This window comes from Ovis aries, chromosome 22 (assembly GCF_016772045.2).
Source record: "Ovis aries strain OAR_USU_Benz2616 breed Rambouillet chromosome 22, ARS-UI_Ramb_v3.0, whole genome shotgun sequence".
Lineage (NCBI taxonomy): Eukaryota > Metazoa > Chordata > Mammalia > Artiodactyla > Bovidae > Ovis > Ovis aries.
The window spans coordinates 43571945-43598442 of NC_056075.1; the positions used below are offsets into that span (position 1 = coordinate 43571945).

At 48.8% G+C, this 26498-nt stretch overlaps 2 protein-coding genes across 4 annotated transcripts in view; one reads left to right on the top strand and one right to left on the bottom strand.

Annotated features, from left to right (window-relative positions):
* Positions 1–6794: 6794 nt before the first annotated feature.
* Positions 6795–9837, bottom strand: NKX1-2 (NK1 homeobox 2). Its single transcript, XM_060404822.1, has 2 exons — positions 9542–9837; positions 6795–7598 (listed from the first exon to the last, which is right to left on the bottom strand). Exons 1-2 carry the CDS (start codon positions 9750–9752, stop codon positions 6904–6906), a joined length of 906 nt encoding a protein of 301 aa, XP_060260805.1. The 5' UTR covers positions 9753–9837; the 3' UTR covers positions 6795–6903.
* An 11424-nt stretch (positions 9838–21261) lies between these two features.
* The window catches only part of LHPP (phospholysine phosphohistidine inorganic pyrophosphate phosphatase), a 129241-nt gene continuing 124004 nt past the window's right edge, over positions 21262–26498 (top strand). For all 3 annotated transcript variants that reach the window (XM_027960505.3, XM_027960508.3, XM_027960507.3), the window contains exon 1: positions 21262–21471. In XM_027960505.3, coding sequence (XP_027816306.1) covers positions 21347–21471 — 125 coding nt within the window. In that variant the 5' untranslated portion in view covers positions 21262–21346. The remainder of the gene's footprint in view (positions 21472–26498) is intronic.

The following is a 26498-nucleotide window of genomic DNA, read 5'->3' on the forward strand; positions in this document are numbered from 1 at the left end:
GAGAGGAAATAAAGGGCCTTCCTCTTTTGACTCCAGAAACCACTGTAGTCGGAGGAAAGAGAATTCGCTGACTCTAACTGTCCCTCGGCGGAGAACCTTCTTTGCCTGAATAAATTCCCATCATCCGGAGCAGTCATTGGCCCAGAATGGGTGCTCAGTTTATGGTTCGGCAGGAAGGAAGGAGTCGAGGGAAGGAGGGAGGAACAATGGGTAGATACCCTGTCAAGACTGCACTCTTGACCTGTAACTACAAAGTAACGCCAAACAGCTCTCATATCATTTAAAAATATTTTTTTTACCAAATATTTTATATACTCGATGGCCCCGTGTACAATTTAAATCACCTTCACTTTATTCAGTTCAGTTCAGTTCAGTCGCTCAGTCGTTCGACTCTTGCAACCCCATGAACTGCAGCACGCCAAGCCTCCCTGTCCATCACCAACTCCCGGAGTTCACCCAAACTCATGTCCATCGAGTCGGTGATGCCATCCAGCCATCTCATCCTCTGTCGTCCCCTTCTCCTGCCCCCAATCCCTCCTAGCATCAGGGTCTTTTTCCAATGAGTCAACTCTTCACATGAGGTGGCCAAAGTATTGGAGTTTCAGCCTCAGCATCAGTCCTTCCAGTGAACACCCAGGACTGATCTCCTTTAGAATGGACTAGTTGGATCTCCTTGCAGTCCAAGGGACTCTCAAGAGTCTTCTCCAACACCACAGTTCAAAAGCATCAATTTTTCGGTGCTCAGCTTTCTTCACAGTCCAACTCTCACATCCATACATGACCACTGGAAAAATCATAGCCTTGACTAGACAGACCTTTGTTGGCAAAGTAATGTCTCTGCTTTTCAATATGCTATCTAGGTTGGTCATCGTCTTTTAATTTCATGGCTGCAGTCACCATCTGCAGTGATTTTGGAGCCCCCCAAAATAAAGTCTGACACTGTTTCCACTGTTTCCCCATCTATTTCCCATGAAGTGATGGGACCAGATGCCATGATCTTTGTTTTCTGAATGTTGAGCTTTAAGCCAACTTTTTCACTCTCCTCTTTCACTTTCATCAACAGGCTTTTTAGTTCCTCTTCACTTTCTGCCATAAGGGTGGTGTCATCTGCATATCTGAGGTTATTGATATTTCTTCTGGCAATCTTGATTCCAGCTTGTGCTTCCTCCAGCCCAGCATTTCTCATGATGTACTCTGCATATAAGTTAAATAAGCAGGGTGACAATATACAGCCTTGACGCACTCCTTTTCACTTTATTAGGCCCTGCTTAATAACTGAATAACTGTGATGCAGTCTCTGCTTTTCTCTAACTAGCTGTGTGACCTTGGGCAAGTCACATAACCTCAGTGAGTCACAGTTTCTAAGACAATATGGGTGATCTCAGGCAAGTCACCTCCTCTCTAAGCCTCGGTTTGTTTGTTTATTTATTTATTTTTGATGTGGACCATTTTTAAAGAGGACTTCCCTGGTGGCCTAGTGGTAAAGAATCTGCCTGCAATGCAGACGACTCAGGTTAGACTCCTTGGTTGCGAAGATCCCCTAGAGTAGGAAATGGCAACCCACTCCAATGTTCTTGCTTAGGAAATCCCATGGACAGAGGAGCCTGGTGGGCTACAGTCTGTGGGGTCACAAGACTGTATGCTCTATACAGTATACTCTGTATACTCTAAACCACCACTATTTTAAAAGTCTCTATTGAAATTGTTACAATACTGCCTTTGTTTTATGTTTTGGTTATTTGGCCATGATGCATGTGGGATCTTAACTCTCCCAATCAGATATTGAACTCAAACCCTCTGCACTAGAAGGTGAGGTCCTAACCACAGGACTGCTAGGGAAGTCCCTAAGACTCAGTTTGTTTTACCAGTAAATAGGAGGGCTCACCAGTCAGCAGAAGAGCTGATTAGACACGTCACCAAGAGCGATACCAAATCCCCAACAGGCATATGGAGACAGAGTCAGTATCATTACCCATCAACAAATGAACACTGAAGCACAAACGTGATACTGCTACATACCTTCTGGAATCACTGGACCGAAAATGGTGATTGGTCGATCCTAAGTGATGGAAGGATGTGAAACACCTGGAACTCTTATTCATTGCAGGTGGGAATGTGAATTGTGACAACCACTGGAAAACTGATTGGCAGTATTTACTAAAGGTAGACCTCACACCTAGCTGTATCCCCAAAGGAAATATCAAGATGTATTTACCAAAAGGTATGAAAAAAAGGAAGAAGTGTTAGTCAGTTGTGTCCAGCTCTTTGTGACCCCATGGACTGCAGCCCACCAGGCTCCTCTGTCCATGGGATGTCCCAGGCAAGAATACTGGAGTGGGTTGCCATTTCCTTCTCCAGGGAATCTTACCTACCCAGGGATTGAACCCAGGTCTCCCACACTGCAGGCAGATTCTTTACCAATTGAGCCACCAGGGAAGCCTCAAAAGGTATGTATAAGTCTGCTTAATCAAAATGGCCCAAAAAACATTTGATTACTTATCAACAGTAAAATGGCTAGGGACTTCGCTGATGGTCCAGTGGTTAAGACTCCACATTCCCAATGCAGGGGACATGTGTTCAATACTTGCTCCCATATCTAAGATCCCATATGCCACACAGCGAGGCCCCCCAAAAAAAGTAGAAAGGATGAATTGTAGAAAGTGTGTATCATAATATGTCAACAGAAATAGGAATAAATAATTTACAGCTGTACACAGCATGGATGGAACTCACAAATAATATTGAGCAAAGAAAAAAAAATACTGAACAAAGTCAGATGCAAAATAGTTCATTACATATATTTAAAAGGAAAAAACAGGTACAACTAATCCATGCTATTAGAAGTAGTATAGTGGTCACCTTTGGGGAGGGGTATGAGAAGGTGACCCAAGGGGGCTCTGGGGTGTTCACAGTGTTCTAGTCTCGATCCAGGTACTAATGACAAAGGTGTTCTGTTTTAGAAGATGCACCTGGCTACACACACCATAGTTGCTTTTCCAAATGTATTACCCATTATAAACCAACAGCGAGAGGAATCCCAGCAAATAACTACCTTCCAAAGTTGGATTTTTTTACGTGGACTGAAATGCTGGACTGGATGAAGCACAAGCTGGAATCAAGATTTCCAGGAGAAAATTTAATAACCTCAGATATGCAGATAACACCATCCCTTAGGGCAAAAAGCAAAGAGGAACTAAAAAGCCTCTTGATGAAAGTGAAAGAGGAGAGTGAAAAAGTTGACTTAAAGCTCAACATTCAAAAAACTAAGATCATGGCATCTGGTCCCATCACTTCATGGCAAATAGATGGGGAAACAGTGGCTGACTTTATTTTGGGGGGTTCCAAAATCACTGCAGATGGTAACTGCAGCCATGAAATTAAAAGACAATTCCTCCTTGGAGGGAAAGTTATGACCAACCTAGACAGCATATTGAAAATCAGAGACATTACTTTGTCAACAAAGGTCCGTCTAGTCAAGGCTATGGTTTTTCCAGTGGTCATGTATGGATGTGAGATTTGGACTATGAAGAAAGTTGAGCACCAAAGAATTGATGATTTTGACTGTGGTGTTAGAGAAGACTCTTGAGAGTCCCTTGGACTGCAAGGAGATCCAGCCAGTCCATCCTAAAGGAAATCAGTCCTGGGTGTTCATTGGAAGGATTGATGTTGAAGCTGAAACTCCAATATTTTGGCCACCTGGTGCAAAGAGCTGACTCATTGGAAAAGACCCTGATGCTGGGAAAGATTGAAGGCAGGAGGAGAAGGGGACGACAGAGGATGAGATGGTTAGATGGCATCACTGACTCAATGGACATGAGTTTGGGTAAACTCCAGGAGTTGGTGATGGACAGGGAGGCCTGGCGTGCTGCAGTTCATGGGGTCGCAAGGAGTCTGACAGGATTGAGTGACTGAACTGAACTGAACTGGCTACATGGCTTCACATGGGAACCTAAAATGGTATAGCTGATTTATAATGTTGTGTTAGACTCTCGTGTACAGCAAAGTGATTCAGCTATATCGAGAGATATATGCTTTTTCATATTCTTTTCCATAATGGTTTATTATAGGATTTTGAATATGGTTCTTTGTGCTATATAATAGGACCTTGTTTATGTTTTTTATATATAGTATTTTGTATATGCTAATCTCAAGCTCCTAATTTATCCCTCCCCCTTTAGCAACCAAATTTGTTTTCTATGTCTATGGGTCTGTTTCTGATTTGTAAATAAGATCGTTCTTAAATATTCATTTTTAACATCTGAAATTTATGACCAGTGGATGGCCCAAATCTGCAAAGTTGCCTCCCAGAGTCTTTATGGGTTATTCAGAACTTGTGAAGTAGGCTAGGAAGCTAATGTCCTAGAAATATGGTATTAATTTAATTTGCAGCCACTAATGAATATCCTATAAAGATACTTTGCTATCACTATGAAAATGGGCTTAAATATGTGTTTGTGTGTACTGCCTACAAGTGGAGGCACTATGTGTTTACCTAGCAAGAATCTGAAAAGGATGGCTTAGAAAAAGTCATTTTAGGGGAGAAATACTCTCTACTGGTGAATGCCAGATGGTGAGAGGTGAGGATGTGAAGATATACAACCTCTGATAGTTATAGAATTATTTAAAATCTTTGCTAATAAACAACAAGAAATAATTAGAAAGAAATTATTACAAACAAAATTTATTAGACAAACACATCAATAGATTGAATTTAAGGATTTGGTTGGAAACTCACTGGGCCTTTTAAAGCAGCAGATGTCCAAAGTCACACACTTCAAGCATTACTCTGTTAAAATTCATAGAAACAAGAAAGGTCAGGAAATACAGCACTCCATGCTGGTCCACAAACAGACAAGCCTCCCCCCTCCCTCCGCAGTCCCTCTCTTCAGCTGTAGTCTTCTGGTACCTGAGATGAAAGGAATGTTTCCCAGGTCTTACAGAAATTTGGTTTCTTTGTTACAGATCTGGCTTCTTTGCATGCCTGCTCCTGATACATGGAATGTTGCTTTTGAGAAACCCACTAATAGTTACTGAGGGAGTGTTTATCACAAGTAAAGTGAATAAAACAATATTATCTATTACAGTAACTGCATTGTTAATCTCATCTGGCACCATTTGTCTTTCAGAAAGTTTAATGCATTGTTTGGGGACACATTTCTTCTTTAGCATAGAAGGGAAAGAGTCTAATTAATAAATTATAATTAAATAATACATACACTCAAATCTGATGAGATTCACATGAATGTGAAAACTTCAATTTAGTTTGGAAGAAGGGGGGTATATTTTCTCATTCTTGATAATAACAGAAATAGATATTTCAAGGTTGTAATCTCATGTGTTCATAAAACCAAATAATGTGTTTTATTTTATGAGAAGCCATTGATCCTTAAATTTATTAATGACAAAGGCTACCAAGAAATAGCAAGGAATATGGTATCCATATAGATATTGCCCAGCCTCAAGTAATCCAATAAAGATGAGAGTGAAAGATACATGACCTAGTTGGGGAGGTCTGGTTTTCGGAAATATGGGCTACAAATTATATTACATAAAAAACTGAAGAATATTCCAGATAAAGCCAGCAAGAGAATTTTACAGGACTAATTCTTAAGAGAGACAATAAAAGCAGCAGTTAGAATGCATGTCCCTATATTTAGCTCCTGCAGTTGAATCCATCACATATATGCCTTTTGCTTCCATGATATGCCCAATAATTATTTCTTTTACTGCTCTTAACAACCTTTTGCTTGTTCACCATGCCACCACGGACAGTCTGTGTGGAACAGAATATCTTTCAAGTCAGAATCTTAGATGAAGCTCTAAAAATGTTGAGTCTGTGCTTTAAAAACTAGTCCAGTTCATAACTGCCGTGTATGCTGGAGGAGAGAACTCTCCTTGATCACTATTGAGAGCTTCGGACTTGCTGGGACAGACATATTGGCCAAGACTGAAGTTTTACGATATCAAACACTGCAAATCATAATGGGCAGTCTCAGGTATAGACCTCAAGATTTCAGTTGTGCCACTGGTCCCTGTGTTATTTTTATGCCTTTGGGGCCATAGTCATGGTTTGTCAAAGCTATTCTCAAAACTTGCAGTAGCGGGGAACTGCGCTCTACCTTAGTAGGCAAGTCTAGCTGTAAAGCAGTTGAATTAACCAGCCCAAACTTCTGGTCTTCTCCGAAAAGCTAGGTACCCATTTTCTCAGGAATAGCCCGTGAAGCGACAGTCTGGAATAAGAGTTGCTCTCGGGGCCTAATCTTAAATGAAAGATCGAAAAACGTAGAGCGCTACGCCTTTAAGAAACGGCCCATCTCAAGGCTCAGATCCAGTTCTCTCCAGCTTTCGCAGTGTTCGGCAGAAATCGCTGCATTGGGGCCGGTAACCAAGGATGAAATGGGAAACGATCGGCTCTGGAAAGGGAAACAAAAACGACTGGGCTCTGAGGGAGCCAAAATCTTTGCAGATTCCATCCTCGTGAGCCGCTGGAGGGCGGGTCTTGGCTGTCTCCGGACCGGCGCTGGGCTAGTCGCGCGCCTCCGAACACCCAGACCCTCGGAAAGAGCCCTTGAACTGAATGAAGCCTGACCCACCGGGAAGAGGAGGTCCAGAAACGGGGAGATTTAAGGACGGCTTCCGTCTCCGGATACTCTGAAACGTGGCCGGTCCTTGATTCCCCTTAGTGGACCGTGTGGATTCCGGGAAGGCGCGCACCTGGCAGGCGGCCTCTCCCTGCCCTCTGGCGGCGCCTCCAGGCAGCCGGCAGGGAAGGGGCGCACAGACACCCGCGCACCAGGAGGGGGCGGTCCCTATGCATCGGCGCCCCTCGGTAGGGTGGGGACCACAAGTCCACGCCAATCACTCGTGAGTCCAGACGAAGAGGGGCCCAAGGGGCTCGGGGGTTCATAGATGCGGGGCGTAGAAAGGGGTCAGGTAGGAGGGCCCGAGGAAGGGCGCGAAGGAGCCCCCGGCGGCCGTCAGCGGGAAGGAAGCGGCGGCCGGGAAGAGGACGTTGGCCGCGGAGTAGGAGGGGAAAGTCTGGAAAGGATGCGCGCCCGGGCCCGGCGGACCTGGGCTGCCCCCCGCGCCGCCGCTCGCCGCCGCAGTCCCGGGCTGGGGCGCGCCACCTCCCGCCTGCGCCGCACCTTCGGCGCCGGGGTTCTGCTTCTTCCACTTGGTCCTGCGGTTCTGGAACCAAATTTTGACCTGCGTCTCAGTGAGGCTGAGCGAGAGCGCGAGGTTCAGGCGCTCGCACACGGACAGGTAGCGCGTGGCCCGGAACTTGTTCTCCAGAGCCACCAGCTGCTCGTAGGTGAAGGCGGTGCGCGCGCGCCGCGGCTTGGAGCTGCTGGGCTCCGCGCGCCGGCGCCTGGGCCGCGGGGAGCCAGGGGAGCCCGCGAGGCCGCCCGCGCCGCTCTCCCCCGCCGCCGACGCCGCGGCCCGGGCCTCGGGGGAGAGTGTCAGGCCCGCCCGCAGGTGCACAGCCCGCTCCCCGCGCCGCCGCCCCGCATCCTCCACGTCCTCGTCCTCCTCTTCCGCCTCCTCCGCCTCCGACCCCTCTAGGGGGGACGCCAAGCCGGCGCCGCGGCCCTCAGCATCTAGAGGAGAACGGGACGGTGATCAGAAAACGGGAACCACCCAGCCCGTTCTGGTCCCCGGCCCTGCTTCTCGTCCTCCCCAGGGTAGGCGGCAATCTCCCCAACTCAGGGCCCTGCCCTGCCCCTCTCCGAGTTTGCGTTCCCTGCCACCACCCCACGGCCCCCCATCCAGAGTGCCCAGCCTGTCCCGGGAGGTGAGAGTGAGGGTTGCGGTGCCTCTTCGCTCTTTACTCATCTACGACCTAGTAGGTGTCCAAGAAGTGTGTTTGGAATCAATGGATGACACCCTGCATTAAGAAAAAATAAAGGGCTCATTGGACAACCTTATAAGAGCGTTGTATTACACATTAAGACATCGAGATGTCAAGTGCGTTTCAGGCTCTCCCCCCCCCCCCCCCCCCCCCCCCCCGTCCCTAGACGCCTGTTTGGGTCTGGAACCTCTAGCAATTAGAAAAAGAAGTTATTAGGCGCCCCTCTCCTCCCTTTTAAAGTGAAATTCCCTCTTTCCCATCTTCTCTCTGCTGCCGTGTTAATAGAGTTTCAGATTTGCGCGGGACTGGATCGATAGATGTCATCTATTAAAGGTAAGTTTTAATCGAACAATATTAGGATCAGACAGGGAAAGGGGGTTTGAAGTCGGTACCTGCAAGCTGCGGGCAGGAGATATGCAGGCTCCAGTAATAGAATATCGATCAGAGAGGTGGGGCAAGGGGAGAGCGGCCCCTGCGAGAGGCGATCGGAACAATTACCCGGCCGGCCGCCCAGGCCCAAGAGCGGCCGCCAGAGGCGCCCAGAGCCCCAGACCATCACCTCTAAACTTGGGGATGGAGAGCGGTGGGGAGCGGTGGGGGGCGGCGTGGGGTGGGCGGGAGGAGACTGCCAGACTTCAAGCCTCTCTCCCTGCGCTACGCCCCTGAACTTTGGAGTCCCTCCCAGGCTTCACCCAGCTCTGGTCCTGCTGCCCTTTGTCTTTCATTTCAGACACAAACTTTCCTGGACACCTCATGAGGGTCCTCCAGAGTTAGGAGTTAAGTCAAAAAGGGTTTGGAGAGAAAGGACAAAACAGTCTCCCATCACCCCAAGCCACCCTGACCCCAGTCCAGTCAACGATTGATTGGGTCTAGGGAGACTGAGCGGGTGGGCAGTGGATTCTTTGCTGTTGTCTCTGGAGGGCTAGAAGGGACCCCTGTGCTCCACCGGACCTCACTGCCTGCTAAGACTTCAGACACATGATTCATCAGTCTCAGCTCCCTCACCCAGAGAATGGAGGGATGATGGTGTCGACCTCCTTAATGACGCTGTCGACCTCGCAGGTATTGAAGTTTTCCCTGACTTGTATCCCAGTCTCTAGCCCAGGTCCTGGCACATGGCGGGAGCATTAGATGCCCAATAAGTGAATAAGCCTGGCTAAATTGGGTGCTGGGGAACTATTAGTTTCCACTGCCGGTCAGTCAGAGCTGAGGTGCTTACTCGCTTGTCAGGTGAGCAGGGATAGGCTTCAGTGGCAAATCTCTAACCTGGGATGCTGCGGGGGGCGGGGGGTAGGGGGATGTGCCCCTATGTACCTCTTCCTGCAGCTTCCCTGGTGGCTCAGATCGTAGAGAATCTGCCCGCACTGGGGGAGACCCAGGTTCAATCCCTGGGTCGGGAAGATCCCCTGGGGGAAGGGCATGGCAACCCACTCCAGTGTTCTTGCCTGGAGAATCCCGTGGACAGAGGAGCCTGGCGGGCTACAGACATGGGGTCGCAGAGTCGGACGCGGTCGAGCGCCTAACACGTTCGCTGCTCCTCTGCTGTTTTCAGCCCTCTTCCTGTGTGCCTTCTCCCCTTTGGGGCAGACGCCGCCAAGGTCTACTCACCCGATCCCGGGCCGTCCCTCCCACCCGCCCATCGCAGCATCTAAGCTGGGGCTTTCCGGGCCCGAGGCCGCCTCGCTTCCTTACCAGGAGCCTCTCGCTGCGGAACCGGGTCCCGGCTGGCGTCCTTCCTTGCTTCGGTCTCTGCCAAACTTTTCTTGGCTTCCCGGGGAGCCGGACGCACGGCTGGAAGCGCAGCGCGGGTGAATTTCTGCGGGTCCAAGATATCCAGAACCGAGAAGGAGATCTTGTGGTGGGAGGGAGCCGCCTTGGCCCCGCCGTCCTGCCATGCCAGCATGCCCCAGAGGCCTGCGGCGCGGGGTCCGGGGAGGGTAGTGCTCGGGCTTGCTTTAGGCTGTGGCTCGGCAGCAGCTCTCAGCCGGTAGGAGGGTCGAGGCGGCCAAGAGAAGCTGGGGAGGGGGGCGCGGAGGCGGGGCTGGGGGAGAGCGGCCCGAGGTTGCGCGCGGATTGGCACTTGGGCTACCCCAGGCCCCCGCCACGTGCAGGGCGCGCTAGCAGGAGCCCCCAGGACTACCCCGAGCCTTGCCCGGACCTCCAGCCTCGGCGAGGGGGCGCCTAGGTGCGTTCGGTGCGCGCGCCCGCCTGGACAGCGCCGCGGGCTCAGCGCGCTTCCGCCCAACCTGCTGGGACTGCCGGTGAGCGAGGGAGGAAAGTTAGGAAGATTTCGTCCCGAAAATCCTCCCAATACACCCACCCCGACTCGGGCTTGGATTTGCACCCTTGCTCCAGGGCACCCGCCTTTGAGTTGGGGACGCAGTTGAGTCCAGCACTGATTACACGAAGGCAACGCTCAGCACATCGCCTGCCTCGCCAGTGCATCACAGTAATCGCCTCGGACCTGACCACCTCGGATTTAAAAGCCTTCATGTTCTCACAGTTTAGTTTACAAAGCCCTTCCACGTGCGAGATCTCGTTTGATCTTCCGAGTAGCCCTGTGCGGTGGGAGTGGCCTGGCAAGGCTATTTATCCCGGTTTTAAGATGAGAAAAGGTGAGAATGAGGTTCAAAGGTGAGAAGTTATGTTGCCCAGGGCCACTGTTAGTTGGTGACAGTCTGGATTTGAACCCGGGTCTCCTTTCCTGAACCACTATTCTTTGCAGTAAGTTCTGTTATTTCTCTAGGAACCTCCAGGTTGTGGACTGGACAAAACCCAGGTTGTGACAGAGGCTTTCCCTTCCACCCTGGAGCCTAGCCAGGTCAGGGAGCAGCAGGGGGTTTGGAGAGATGTCTGAGCCCCAGCCAAGATGCTCTGGTGAGGACAGGTGAGCTAGGTGCGGGCGGCTGCCCTGTCCTGTTGGAGACTCCAAGCACGACCCCTGATACCCTTCAGGCGTTCTTCACAGACACAGGTCTGATCATTTGCACAGTTATGTTGCGTCTCTGGGAAGCAGGTTGCATCTTTGACCCCCCATCCTCCCAATAGTCCCAAGAAGGAAAAGGTTAAAAGGTGTTTTGCCTGGTTTGGACTTATGGTCAGAAAACAGATAAAAGGCTTGCATCTAACCCACCAAGTCCCATGGGGATGAGGCACAGCAGTCCTTGGGGAAGCTTCCACCAGCCACGCCCTTCTTAAATTCCCCTTCTTTTGTTGCTTGGGGAACAGTCTGAGCGCTAAGTATTTATCTCAGCGGCAATTTCTGAGGCTTCTCCGACCCCTCAGCCCAGAGCTACCTCTAAGGTTGCTGTCCCTTTCTTCCCGGCCCCATGGGGTTTTCAAACAATGACTTGGCAATTAAGATTGTCTGAGCAGGTAGGAGTAGGAAGGGGAGGAGAAACCTTCCACTAAGTGCAGTGGAGGCGGGGGTAGGGGGTGCTGCTAATTCCATCTGTTATTGAAGAGGAGATCTTACAGGCCAGCTTCTTGGAGCTTTTCTCATTCAAAGCTCATGGCCCCTCCCAGAGGCGGTCACTGTATTCCCTGGGGACTTTAAAGCCCTGCCGAATTCGAGCTAGCTCCAGTCCTAAAGCTGAGATGAATTGTGCTTTCAAAGGAAATCAGGGAAGGAAGTGCCCTGGCCAAGCCCAGCGGACCACCTCCCATCAGAGGGAATGCATGCCTAGGGAAAACCAAAGAAAGATGGCTAGGGCTCTAAACCGTGGCACCCAGGAACCTGGATTGCCAATCACAGAGCCTTCCAGGTCTCCGATAGGGTAGTTTGGTTTTTGTTTTGACAACTCTTTCTCACCTGATTTAAAAAAAAATCTTTCTTAAACAACAAGATCCTACTGTATAGCAGAGGAAACTATATCCAATACCCTGTGATAAACCATAATAGAAAAAGAATATGAAAAAGAATGTAGGTACATGTATAAGTGAATCACTTGGCTGTACAGCTGAAATTAACACATTGTAAATCAGGGGTGTGTGTGTGTTAGTCACTCAGTCTTGTCCGACTCTTTGCAACCCCGTGGACTGTAGCTCACCAGGCTCCTCTGTCCATGGAATTCCCCAGGCAAGAATACTGGAGTGGGTAACTATTCCCTTCTCTAGGGGATCTTCCTGACCCAAGGATTGAACCCAGGTCTTCTGCACTGCAGGCAGATTCTTTATCATCTGAGCCATCAGGGAAGACCCAAATCAAGTATACTTCAATACATTTCAATATTGAAATCAAGTATACTTTATAAAACAAAATTTTTTAAAAAATCTTTTCTTTCTTTCTCCTTCCCCACTGATCCCACTCCCCTTTTACATTTTTCCATTCACATTTATGTTTTTTCATATTTAGGTTCTCCATGGTAGCTAGAAATAGGTCTTTTTAAGGGACCTCCAGAATGGACATTTCTGGCTCCGCATGGTCCCTGTCCTTATCTGTTCTCCTCTGAGAAATATTGAAGTCACTTTCAGGGGAACGTGGGCTGGCATTCCAGAGGACATCCCATGTCCTCAACCAGATGGACCTGGAAGATGCAGAAGCCAGAGCAGGCTAAATCCAGTCATCTTCTTTTTACTTTATCAACTATCTCCAAAAATTTTTGTTCAAATAATTTGAATCATATTTCCTTTGAGGTCCACAGGTGTTATATATAGAAAAGGAGACGCAAAAGGAGAAGCAACCAATTGGAATGTCAAGAACACATAAAGGACATGCGCTGTAAGACTGTGAATCTTCAAGAACTCCTAGCAGTTTTTCAGTCACCTTTTTTCCCTTGCCCTTTATTTTTCCTGTATTTCTGACATGTGTGCTCAGTGCTGTATGAAGTTTTGTGAACTCTTGCATTCAGGACTTGGCTTCTGGAGACAGGTGCCACAAGAAACACCATGATGTGGGATTTCCCTGATGGTCCAGCAGTTAAGACTCTGCGTTCCCAATGCAGGGGAGCCAGGTTTGACCCCTCGTCGGGGAACTAGATCCCACATGACACAGTCGAGAGTTCACATACCACAGCTAAAAAATCCTGCATGCCACAAGGAAGACTGACTATCCTCCATGCCATGGCTAAGACCTGGCACAGCCAAATAAATTGAGAATAAATTTTAAAAAAAGAAACACCACGGTGTCTCCCATCAACATTGCAGGAACAGAAAATGCTCCTTTTTACTCACCCAACTTGAAAAGAGACACCTCACCCGGAGAACAGACTAAATCCTTCAATTTGGTGAGTGGTGGGGGTGTCTGGGGGAATTGTTTTTCTGGCCACCTGCTTTGTAAATGACCAGAAAGGCTGTGAGACTTCCTAGAGGAACAATCTGGAGATGTGTTGACTTGCTCACGTCCTCACACGTGTATTTATATGCGAGATGTTCCTATGTAATAAGTACATCGGTCTCCAGCAAGCCACCTTCTCCCTGTGCTTGGAGTTGATTTGTGTTTTCAGCGTGGGCATTAAAATTCTGCCTGAGTGCTGTCTTTAAATTGCTTTGATGCTAGGTAGGTTCCATCCCTGACCTGTCCTGATGGCAAGTGATGGCTGTAACAAGCTCAGGATCAATATTCATAGCGGGTGTCCCGGGCTGATAACACTCGCCAAGACAATGTTCACTATCAGCGCAGACAGCTGAGATATTGCACCATTAGGGATGTTGTGTTAAATAACCTGATCCATTTCTGGGGCTATTTAATGAATTTCACAGTTTAGATAGTATCTTTAAGGAGAAGGCAAAGGCTATTCCAGAGGCACTGATGCAAATCAATGATGCCAAGCTTCCCAAGCGATTCCACAAACAAAGTGGCCTATACCTCCAGCACAGCCTTGAGAAGCTACCGCCTGAGCCGTGAACAGTGTTAACAATGGAAAGGATCTGCAGCATGTGCAGAGAGAGAGCAATCTTGAGCTGTGTCAAAGCATCTGAGATAAAATCTGATGTTCCTGAAATAAAATACACCTTAAATTCTCTAGGTAAAACCCTGCAGTTTGGGCCAGCCCACGGGGTAGGACAGTATGCCAAAGAGACAGCTTCATAAGGCACAACGTGGTAAGGTAACAAAGGGGGAGAAGTGAACCGCGGACGTCTTCAACTCGAATCGGGCTGCAAAATGGGAGGGGGAGGTGCTGGATTTTAAAAAGAAACTAACCCATAGCAGCAGAATCAGTTGCTCCTTGTTTACTTGACTCCACAGCCCTTGGTGGTGGAGAGTTCATTTACAATTAAAGGCTAGCATTTCCCATTTCCCACCAGGGCTTTGAACTCTGACAGCCAAGCAGAGCAAGTGTTCCTTAAAAAAAAGAAAAAAAAAAAAGCTTTGATTTGTGAAAGCTCTCAGAGTAGCCACCCATCCCCAGACTGCAACCAAAATAAAAATGTTTACTCAGTATCTTTTGCTTTAAGAAATCACTGTTTCTTTTTGGAAATCAACAGGTTTAAAAAACAATCAACTCCTTTATTTCAGAAATGTGAGGAAGCTTCAAAGAAGGTAAGAAGGCAGTGGGAGGAGGGTATTGTCCTGGGAAAGACAGTAAGCATTCACAATAATAGCTCTTCTTTCTTGGGCACTTTCTCTGGCCCAGGCACTGGGCTAAGCTTTTTGCTTATTTGGAGTTACTTCATTTAAGCCTCGCCACGACCCCACGAAGCGGGCACTATTATACTCCCAGTTTACAGTAGAGAAAACCAAGCTTAGAGAGCTTCAGATGACTTTTGCTGTGACCCCAGAGCTAGGAAGTAGAGAAGCTGAGATTTGAACCAGGGTAGTTGTTAGATTTTTACAGCCTGGTTCAGTAACGTTCTTTTCTGACAGGAAGCCACATCCCTGCCTCAGGGTGAAGTCCAATTGCAGACATTTATCAAATGGCTTTCCCTCAAGGTGACACAGGATCTGAGATATAGAAGAGGACCTCTGAGAAGTAACCAAGCCCAAGCACTGCCTAGGAGGATATGGTGGTGCAGGTTTGGGATCCAGTCTTGGAAGCTCTTTCAGGCACTGTTTTCTAATGTTTTAAGATATTCCCAGGAGTAGCCCAAGAGAAGGGAACTGCCAGGCCAGCCAAATTGCTCTAGACATCTGGAAAAGTGGAAAGACATGTCACTGGGAGAAAGAGAATGGAGGGGAAATGCCAAGTGATAAGCTGAGAACATATGAGGAGAGAATCGGGGAAGGACAGGGCCAGAGGAGCAGGGATACAGCGCAGGAGGCGCTTTCTGGGCTTTTTGATGGTGAGCATCACGTGTCATCGTCCTACTTGACACAAGAGAGGCTTGTGCAGCGTACAGACCCGGGGGGGGGGGGGGGGGTGGCAAGGTAGGGTTTGGCAGATATACGAAGCACCTGCTTCCTGCTTGAATGGAGACACGTGTGATCATTCTTGGTGGTCTCCTGCAAGGCAGGGGCCAAAGCCCTCTGTCACCCACATCTGTGCCCAAATTTCATACCTTCAGTCTTTTTTAAAAATTGAAATACAGCTGATTTACAATGTTGTGTTAGTGTCTGGTGGACAGCAAAGTGATTCATATATATGTGTATACATATACTGTTTTCATATTATTTTCCATTGTGATGTATTATAGGATATTGAATATAATTTGCAAAGTGAATCAGATATATATGTATATACATGCTTTCATGTTCTTTTCCATTGTGATATAGGATATTTAATATAATCCCCTGTGCTGTACAGTAGGACCTTGTTGTTTATCTAGTTTACATATGGTATTAATAGTTTGTATCTCAGTTCAGCTCAGTTCAGTCACTCAGTCGCGTCTGACTCTTTTCGACTCCATGGACTGCAGCACGCCAGGCCTCCCTGTCCATCACCAACTCCAGGAGTTTACCCAAACTCATGTCCATTGCATTGGTGATGCCATCCAACCATCTCACCCTCTGTCGTCCCCTTCTCCCACCTTCAATCTTTCCCAGCATCAGGGTCTTTTCAAATAAGTCAGTTCTACACATCAGGTGGCCAAAGTATTGGAGTTTCGGCTTCAGCATCAGTCCTTCCAATGAATATTCAGGACTGATTTCCTTTAGGGTGGACTGGTTGGATCTCCTTGCAGTCCAAGGGACTCTCAAGAGTCTTCTCCAACACCACAGTTCAAAGGTATCAATTCTTCGGCACTCAGCCTTCTTCACGGTCCAACTCTCACATCCATACATGACCACTGGAAAAACCATAGCCCTGACTAGACGGATCTTTGTTAGCAAAGTAATGTCTCTGCTTTTTAATATGCTGTCTATGTTGGTCATAGCTTTTCTTCCAAGGAGCAAGAGAGAGGGGCAGAGTCAGGAAATGGAGAGTCAGGGAGCCCAGAATGCCTCCATTCATGCCTTGGAACAGACACACCTGAAGCCATCAATGACTAGATGTTTACATGAGCCAACAGATTCCTCAACTTAAGCCATTTGAAATTGGGTTTCTGTCACTGGCGACCAAAGAGTCCTAGTTAATACAAGCCAGTCTGGAAGGATTATACACACGTCTACTCACCAAGAGAGGATTGGAAGGATTCGAATTTCAGCTGAAATTCAGACATGATTTGCAAACTGGTTATTGGAAATGTAAGAGGCCAAGCTCTGCGGATGAAATATGCCTCCCTGGACACTGGAGGGTTAATGTGCCACTTCACTAGCTTTGGCCCAAAACTGTATAAACAAGAGTCTATTGGGTCAGGATTCTGGGGCAGCTTTTTTCTCCTGGTATAAAGGCCAAGACTCAGTTGTCACAGGCCCTTTCTCCTTTTCCTTCCCCGTTGCCTGAAATGCAGATGTAATGCCTGGGGCAACCTTGAGAGCTTGAGGAAGAAGCCATACGCTGAGGATGGTGGAGCAGAAAGGTGGAAGTAGCCCATTTCCTGACGATTCTGGGAGCTGCTGTACCTGCCCAGGACTGCCTTCCGCTTGGCTTCTTGATCTATGAGAAAAAAAACCTCAGTTTGGTTGAGCAACTGCAGGTGGGTATTTGTTATATGCAGTGAAAACAACTCTAACTTATCCAATGCCCAGACATGAGTTTGAGCAAACTCTGGGAGACAGTGAAGGAAAGGGAAGCCTGGCCTGTTGCAGTCCATGGGGTCGCAGAGTCGGACACGACTGAGTGACTGAACAACAGAAATCACATCCGAAGAAAGACCACGGTCAGGCTGAGCTCACACTTAGAGACCTGCTGCTTTGGGCAGACGTGTCATCCTTCAGGTGAGGGACTTGGGTCCCTGTGTTCATTCCCTATCGTGGCTGGAACAAATCACCGCAAATTTAGGGGCTTAGAAACCACAACTTTGTTCTCTTACAGTTCTAGGGGCAAGTTTTGTCCTAAAATCAAGGGGTTTGGGGGGAAGGAGAGGGTGGGACGAATTAAGAGTGGTATTGTCATATATACAGTATCATGTGTGAAACAGATAGCTAGTGGGGAAGCTCAGCTTGCTGCCCTGTGATGAGCTAGAGGGCTGAAATGGTGCGGTGTGGGAGGAAGGTACATGTATACTTACAGTTGATTCACACTGATACACAGCAGAAACCAACACGATATTGTGTTGGTTAAAAGTTAAAAGAACAGATAATAAAAGTTAATTAAAAAGTTAAAACTTTTTAAAACTTTTTTGATTAAACTTTTAAAATTAAAAGTTAAAGCAGATTAAAAGTTAAAGCATTAAAAAAGTTAAATTAAAATTAAAAGTTAAAACAGATATTTGAGAAGTAGGAGTAGGGCAAGTATAAATAAAATATTTTAAAAAACAAGCCTGTAGGGGAGACTCCTTTTCTTCACCTTTTCCAGCTGCCAGAGGCTGCCTGCATTTCTTGGCTCATGGCCCCTTCATATTCGGGCATCATTTTCAAATCTCTCTCTCACCTCCACCTCTGTGGTCATGTCTTCTCTGACTCTTCTCCTGCCTCCCTCTATCCTTTACAAAGGCTCTTGTGATTAGATTGAGCCCATGTGGGTCATCTAGGATAATCTCTCATTTTAAGATCTTTGGCTTAATCACATCTAAAAAGTCCCCTTTGCCATGTAAGGAAACACATTCCATACAGGTCCTGAGCAGTAGGGCATGGGCATCTTCAAGGAGCCATTATTCTGTCTCCATAATCTTAGATACAGAAAGCAATTTGCCCAAGGTCAGGCCCAGCCAGTGGGAGAGGAACGTTGTGTGGGCTCACCCTGACAAGCAGAAGTGCCCTTTTCCTGCCTCTTTATTTGGCATGAAGCTAAAGCCCAGTCATGCTTCAGGCTGCCCTGCTGCTCAGAAACCACTGCTGCCCTCCACTGCCTGCAGAGTCCATCCTCTTGGCTGTGTCTGTCACTCACTGGTACTGGGCACACGTTTGATCAGTAGCCTTAAAAGTGTCCCTCTTGTTCTCTGCCCGGTCTTAACTCAAAGGCAAAAGATCATACTTTAGACCCTTTTGCACCTGTGGAGTGGGGCAGGGGTGGACTTCCAGATGGCACTAAAGACCTCACCTCCCAGTGCAGGAGAAGTAAGAGATGTGGGTTCAATCCCTAGGTCAGGAAGATTCCCTGGAAGAGGGCATGGTAACTCTCTCCAGAATTCTTGGCTTGAAGAATCCCATGGACAGAGAAGCCTGGTTGGCTACAGTCCATAGGGTTGCCAAGAGTCAGACAGCACTGAAGCAACTTAGGAGACACATGCTGGCACACATGTACCCATGGGATCCACTGAGCCAAGAGAGTTGAAGTTCAACCTGCGGGTGATGCATGGCTCATGATGGTCCTGGTAGATTATCCAGATCATCCAGTTCCTGCACCTCAGAATCAGGAAGGCAAAAACTACATTTCCCAGACTCCCTTGCAGGTTGGACTAGGTTCCGCCAAGCCAGATACGGTGGAAGTGAAATGGAGTCAACAGATGAGCTGAGAGACTCTGCTGAGGGAAAAGTGCATAGGCTTGGTTCTTTGGGGGCAGTACTGTCAGTCCCTGTCATCTTAAGAGCCAAGTTCACTTCTCAGAGCTGCATAGCTCTCTGTTGTGTGGTGCTTGAGCTTGGTTCCCCAGTCCCCTTGGAAATCTGTAAGCTCCTTAACGCCCTGTGTGGATATTGTCTGCAACTAAGAACCATGAAAGTGGAAAGTAAAAGTGAAAGTTGCTCAGTTGTGTCCAACTCTCTGGGATCCCATGGACTGTATAGTGCATGGAATGCTCCAGGCCAGAATACTGGAGTGGGTAGCCATTCCCTTCTCTAGGGGATCTTCCCAAACCAGGTCTCCTGCATTGCAGGCGGATTCTTTATCAGCTGAGCCACAAGGGAAGCCCAAGAATACTGGAGTGGGTAGCCTATCCCTTCTCCAGCAGATCTTCCCACACCAGGAATCTAACCAGGGTCTCCTACATTGCAGGCAGATTCTTTACCAACTGATCTATGAGGGAAGCCCAGGGTCTCATATTCATTTCTCCCTCAATCAGAATGTGAATACCCAAAGAGCAGAAAGGATATTCCTATTTCTCCTGTAAGGTCAGTTCAGTTCAGTTCAGTTAGTCGCTCAGTCGTGTCCGACTCTTTGCGACCCCATGAATTACAACAGGCCAGGCCTCCCTGTCCATCACCAACTCCCGGAACTCATCCTCTGTCGTCCCCTTCTCCTCCTGCCCCCAATCCCTCCCAGCATCAGGGTCTTTTCCAGTGAGTCAGTTCTTCGCATCAGGTGGCCAAAGTATTGTAGTTTCAGCTTCAGCATCAGTCCTTCCAATGAACACCCAGGACTGATCTCCTTTATGATGGACTGGTTGGATCTCCTTGCAGTCCAAGGGACTCTCAAGAGTCTTCTCCAGCACCACAGTTCAAAAGCATCAATTCTTCGGTGTTCAGCTTTCTTGACAGTCCAACTCTCACATCCACACATGACCACTGGAAAACCATAGCCTTGACTAGACGGACCTTTGTTGGCAAAGCAATATCTCTGCTTTTCAATATGCTATCTAGGTTGGTCATAACTTTCCTTCCAAGGAGTAAGCATCTTTTAATAAGGTCAGCAGACTGCAGTTTCCCCAGTAAGCTTACCAACATGACATGCACAACTCACTGAACTGGGTCCGCGTTCTAATATTCTGATGAATTCTTCATCCTCTCTGTAACTCCAGAGACTGAGACAAAGTGGCATGGGGAATATGGTATTCTTTTTTATTTTATTTTATTTTTTTAATGATCTTCTTTTGAAACCTTAAAGCTAACTCAGGCCAAGATAAGTCAAATTCTTTCAAGTTTTACTTTAAACACTTGGTCAGAGGGGTGGTCAAGGAAATTCTTCCCCTTTTTTGTCAACTTTTACTTACTACAAAAATGATGTAACATTAAATAGAATGTAAAAATTCATCCAAAAATCTCACTGGGCAAACACATTGCAATATTCCCATTTCCTTTTCAGCCTTATTCCTATGCATCCTTATTTTTGCAGGCAGGGGTCTGCATTTGGTGGTTTTTTTTTTTTTTAATTAATTATTAGTTTGGCTGCATTGGATCTTAGTTGCAGCATGTGAGATCTTCATTGTGTCATGAAAGATCCTTCCACAGGACACACAGAGGGGGTGCACAAATCCTCATCGTGGTAAACGAGATTAGTTGCTCCCCAGAATGTGGGAATCTTAGCTCCCCAACCAGAGATTGAACCTGTGTCCCACGCCTTGCAAGGCAAATTCTTTACCACTGGGCCACCAGGAAGTCCCTACATTCAGTTTTGCATTCTGCTTTTTTCATGTAATGTTATAACACAAGCATGTAGCCTTCTTTTTGATGGCACAGTATTTCTTTCAGCAGCCATCTTACTTCTTGAGCAATTCTAGTCCCTGTCTTCCAGCTTGTTTTGGCATCACAGCTCACACGCAGACATGGCCTTTAGGCTCACTTTCTTAGCACTGTTTCTCAGGGGCCCAGGATTATCCGGTCAAAGCACCCAAGTATCGCCGTTGCTTTTAGAACTGCGGTCTGGACAGAGGGTGGGAATACCAAAGAGAATCTTTTCCTGTTCTCATTCATTTTTGTTACTTTTATATAGGTGCCTCCTTGTAGTCCCAACTGCTGCTGCTAAGTCGCGTCAGTCGTGTCCGACTCTGCGCGACCCCATAGACGGCAGCCCACCAGGCTCCACCGTTCCTGGGATTCTCCAAGCAAGAACACTGCAGTGGATGGCCTTGCTCTAATTCTCGGGGCGGGGGAGGGTTGGCTATTTCCCAGGGGGGTTGTTTTCCCGCTCTTCCTCATCTTTGTCTACGGATCTCCAGTCAAAAGGCTCTCATTTAGGGGAGTGCGGAAGAAGCGCACCTGTCTCTCTGGTTTTGCGGCTCGCCCCGCCTCGCCCCGCCCCTCCAGCCCCAGCCCTAGCCCCGCCCCGTCCCTTCAGCCCCAGCCCCGCCCCGCCTCTCGAGCCCCGCCCCACCCCGCGGTGATTGGGACTACACTTCCCAGGAGCCCTTGCGCGGCCACCACGGCGGCAGCGTTCGCCGCAGGTTGGGACGCGAGGGCCCGAGCTGCAGCGGGGGCGGGCCGCGATGGCCGCGTGGAGCGAGCTGCTGGCCGGCGTGCGCGGGGTGCTGCTGGACATCTCGGGCGTCTTATACGACGGTGGTGAGGGCGGCGGCGCGGCGATCACCGGCTCCGTGGAGGCGGTGGCGAGGTGAGTGGGCCGTGCTGGGCGCCGGGCCCTGAGCTCAGCCGGGTCCCGAGGGCCACCGGCCCGGGGTGGGCGGGGGACGGGCGGGGCTACTGCTGCTGCTCTGGCCCCGCCCCGCGGGGCAGGCAGAGGGCCGGCCCCCGGGACCCAGGACCCCATTTGCCCGCCCCTGGAGAACCCTGAGGCATTTCGGGTTGCGCCAGGGGTCCGGCACCCCTGGGCGATCGTGGGGCTCTGCTGGTTAGAGTTGCTCCACTGTCCAGCAGGGCAGCCCCTTGCTGCTTGCTGCTGAGTCTTTGGAATTGGGCTAGTCTGAGTTCGGATATGCTAAGTGTGTAGTCCACAGCAGATTTCAAAGACTTAGTGTTCAGTTCAGTCGCTCAGTCGTGTCCGACTCTTTGCGACCCCATGGACTGCAGCACGCCAGGCCTCCCTGTCCATCACCAACTCCCGGAGTTTACCCAAACTCATGTCCATCGAGTCGGTGATGCCATCCAACCGTCTCCTTCTCTGTTGTCCCCTTCTCCTGCCTTCAATCTTTTCCAGCATCAGGGTCTTTTCAAATGAGTTAGTTCTTCGCATCAGGTGGCCAAAGTATTGGAGTTTCGGCTTCAGCATCAGTCCTTCCAATGAATATTCAGGACTGATTTCCTTTAGGATGGGCTAGTTGGATCTCCTTGCAGTCCAAGGGACTCTCAAGAGTCTTCTCTAACACCACAGTTCAAAAGCATCAATTTCTTTGGCACTCAGCTTTCTTTATAGTCCAACTCTCACATCCATGAATACTGGAAAAACCATAGCTTTGACTAGATGGACCTTTGTTGACAAAGTAATGTCTCTGCTTTTTAATATGTTCTCTAGATTGGTCATAACTTTTCTTCCAAGGAGTAAGCGTCTTTTAATTTCATGGCTGCAGTCAGCATCTGCAGTGATTTTGGAGCCCCCCAGAATAAAGTCTGTCACTGTTTCCACTGTTTCCCCATCTATTTGCCATGAAGTGATGAGACCAGATGCCATGATCTTAGTTTTCTAAATGTTGAGCTTTAAGCCAACTTTTTCACTTTCCTCTTTTACTCTCATCAAAATTTAGTTCTTTTTCACTTTCTGCCTTAAGTGTGGGGTCATCTGCATATCTGATGTTATTGACATCTCTTCCGGCAATCTTGATTCCAGCTTGTGCTTCATCCAGCCCAGCATTTCTCATGATATACTTTGCATATGATTGAGAAAAAGACTTAGTGAGAAAAATGTGAAAAGTTCATTATATCATTTTGTATTGGTTACGTGTTTGAAATGATAGTAATTTGAATGTGTTAGCCAAAATAAAATATATTTAATAATTCCACCTGCTTCTTTTGATCTTTGTTATTGTGGTTACCAGAAATTTTAAATTATTATGATTCGGGTGGACTGCACTGACCATCCGCTTAGACAGTAGGAGGGCATCTTGCCCATTAGTCTTATGCACCGAGGACACTGCCAAGACTGCTGGTGGCACCACTGGACCCCGGGCTGTGTAATTGCCATTGGCATCTCAGAACCAGAAAGTAAGAGGGTCCATCATGGTGCAGGGAAGGAGGAAGTGCCTTCCATCTGGGGGAACAGTGGCTTCAGAACCTGAGGAGGAGAGTGTGGCAGGTTCCCCTTCACAGGACTGAAGGGCGAGTGAGGATGGGAGGGTGGCAGAGCCTGGCTGCAGCCTTATAAGTCGGGCAGAGCTGTGTGGGTTCCATCCTGAGTGCAGGGAAAAGTCACCGAAGATTTTAGGCAAGAGTGTCATGGAATCTGATTTATGTTTTAAAGAAATTAAAATATAAAAAGTGAAAGTATATAAGTACCAGGTTCCCTGGTGGCTTAGATGGTGAAGAATCTGCCTGCAGTGCAGGAGACCCGGCTTTAATCCCTGGGTCAGGACGATACCCTGGAGAAGGAAATGGCAACCCATTCTGATATTCTTGCCTGGCAGACTACACTCAGATCCTGGCAGGCTACAGGCCATGGGGTTGCAAAGAGTTGGACACGACTGAGCAACTAACAGTTTAGTTTTATACAAGTACCAAATGAAAATAGCAGATTCCCTTTGAAATCTTGGAGTGGGAGAAGAACTTTCTAGCTCTGCCCCAAAATCTAGACTCTTATCTTACATTGCTTATGGAAGACGCATTTGGCGTTATCTATCAGCATCTGCCTGATCTGTGAGAAATGACCTGGGTGGGAGGGCGTTTGTGGCAGTGCCTGTGAGAGAGCCAAAGACTAGAAGCATCTCAACTGTCCATCACAAGGGGAGTGTTACAGTCTCAGTCTATCAGTGAAGTTCTGTGCTGTATAAAAACGAATGAGCACCCCTGCCGTGTAGGCGTCCCATGTAGACGGGACATGCTCTGTGCTGTCCTTTGGGTGGAAAAGGTAGAAATGCAAGCATGTATGCCTGCTAGTATGTTTGCATAAGGAAGCTGGAGGGAAGAACTTCACTGTGTGAAGAGCTGCGGTGGCTGCAGGAAGGCGTGGGAACAAGACTTTTCCCTGGCTAACTTGGTATATAAACATTTTTACATGTTTTTGAACCATGTGGATGTATTTTCCTGTTCAGGATACCAAAAAAGGAGTATTTTCCGAATTTTGTCTCAGTAAAGCTGGAAAAAATGCCGCATTTCCCTACCCCCACTCCCACCAACTCTTTTAAGAAGATCTCTGTCTGCAAAGCACAGAACCAGCTGTCAGTGGGGCAGACGGCAGGGCTCCAGAGGAAACAGGAGAGCCGCCAGCTGTGAGATCCTTGTGTGGTCCAGGGAGACACGGAGGGGCGTGGGCCGGTGGGTGGAGAGGAAGAGAAGGAGGGGAACTCACAAGACCTTTTGGGAGCAGGACCAGTGGGACCTTGGCCCACTGGATGTATGGGATATTGTGGGGAGCCGGACCAATGGGACCAGCCAGTGTATGGGATATCGTGGGGTCCAGGGAGAAGATGAAGTGAAGAACGGCTCTGGTGTTGGGACTGCAGCACCTGATGAGATGGAGAGGGGCCAGCGGGGGGTGCAGGCAGGTGCGATGATGGCTCTTGACGCAGAGCCTGGCTCACGATAGACCCCAGGAGTGTGCCATGTAAATCTCACTTCCCACGTTCATATAGGAATTCCTGTTGTATGTGCTTTTAATTATTTTACATTTAGGGCCATTTAAAAGCATCTTTACATTAAAGTAAAATACTCATCTCTTCTCCTGAGGGGTGTGTAGTTACCCATTTTCAGTTATTTTCAGTAGCGCTGCCACAAGCATTCTAGAACGTGTCTTTGGTGAATGCATGGTTGCGTTTCTGCTGGGCACAGACCCAGGGGTGGACTTGCCGATCCTAAGATAGGCCTATAATCGTCACTAGAAGATGCTGTTGGGTCATTTCCCAAAGTGGTATATGTGAGCGTCCCCGTGGCTCCGTTCCTTACAAACACATGGGTTTGTGAGTCCTTGGCATCTTCGCAAGGTCATTTTTGCTTCTAGAAACCAGAGTCGTAAAGGAGGTCAAGGATAGGGACAGAGCCTCAGTCCCATCCGTCCACCTTCTGCAGAGAAGCACAGAGTAGCTTCAGCAATGGCCTTGGAGGAGGTCGGGCTGATTATGAGCCCTTGCTTTCCAGTCAGTAGCATGGGTCTGGGGTGCACCCTTCCTGGGCCAGTGTGGCTCTAGGGATCCCTCAGGGAGCACTTCCTCTGTGCTGGGTATCCGTGTCGCTCCGTACCCCACTGCCGGGAGGCAGCTGTTATCTCCCTTGGTCAGCTGAAGCCACTGCGGCCCAGGGCTCACCAGGTCTCCGCTGGGATAGCCCTGGGACCATGAGAATGTAGGTCCGCCCCACTCCTACCCTCTGTGCTGGACCTGCGCGTAGAGTCCTTTGAGGGAGACACGGGTATTGAAAAAGGGCAGGGGTCTTCTCTCTAGCAGCCTCCCTGGGTGATGCTCCCCCGCCAGGCTGTCCCACAGTCTGCCTGCACCCCCGGGTGTGACTCTAGGGGGTTGATCCCTGCTCCATTAACCACAGAGGGTTTGGACTGGTGTCCCCCCCGACAGACCCTCGGGACACCTTTTGTCTTAAAGGAAAGGAAAAGTGAAGTTGCTCAGTTGTGTCTGACTCTTTGTGACCCCGTGGACTGTAGCCTGCCAGGCTCCTCCGTTCATGGGATTTTCCAGGCAAGGGTACTGGAGGGGGTTGCCATTTCCTTCTCCAGGGGATCTTCCCAACCCAGGGATCGAACCCGGGTCTCCCACGTTGCAGGCGGACGCTTTACCGTCTGAGCCACCAGGGAAGTCTCATCTTGGTCTGCTTTAATTCAACTGATTTATCTAACTGGAGTGTCTCTGGTAGCAGCGACACTGTATCAGTCTAGCAGCCATATAATAGCAGGCTGTACGAATAGTCCTCAAATGCATCCCAGCTGAGAGGGGAGAAGTGCCTTCCCCACTGAGCACGGGATTGTTTCCGGTGATTGACCATCATGCCGCCCAGGGGCTGGAGAAGGAGGCCTGGAGATCTGAACCACCCTGGGGCTCCCTGGCATAGGACCACACCACATCCCCACAACTCTTCCCCACCCACCAGAGCCTTGCCAAGGGACCTGTGTGGCCCCTTCTCCCCTCTGCTCACCTTACCCCCATGCTCCCAGTTACGTAGACTTCGGGTGGATTTTCCCCTGACCAGCCCCTTAGCAGCCCAGCATCCACAGAACCGCTCCCCCTGCTCCCCCCACACACACTGCAGCACCCTCTGGCTCAAGATCCTTTTCTCTCTAAAGACTAGGCCCCTCCACTCAGACCCAGGCCTCCCATGGCCAACTGATCACATTCAGGCCCAAGGGAGTGGCCCCCGCCCTCCTGTGGGTGCCGCCAGAGCCCCATGTCCAGACCCTCCTGGCAGCGAGTGTGTGTGGATCCCCTCCCCAGTAAAACCTGCCTGCTCCTGGAGTGTCCCTGGGGATGTCAGACTTTGGGACACTCTTGCCCTCTCATAGTGGCTGAGCCAGGAATAAGCTCTCCTGGC

What these genes read in the sequence shown, in the direction of transcription:
- NKX1-2 (XM_060404822.1), bottom strand. Translation starts at nt 9,752, where the DNA reads ATGCTGGCATGGCAGGACGGCGGGGCCAAGGCGGCTCCCTCCCACCAC. An exon ending in TCCGCAGCGAGAGGCTCCTG is followed by an intron (nt 7,599 to 9,541) that starts GTAAGGAAGCGA and finishes GTTCTCCTCTAG; the next exon opens with ATGCTGAGGGCCGCGGCGCC.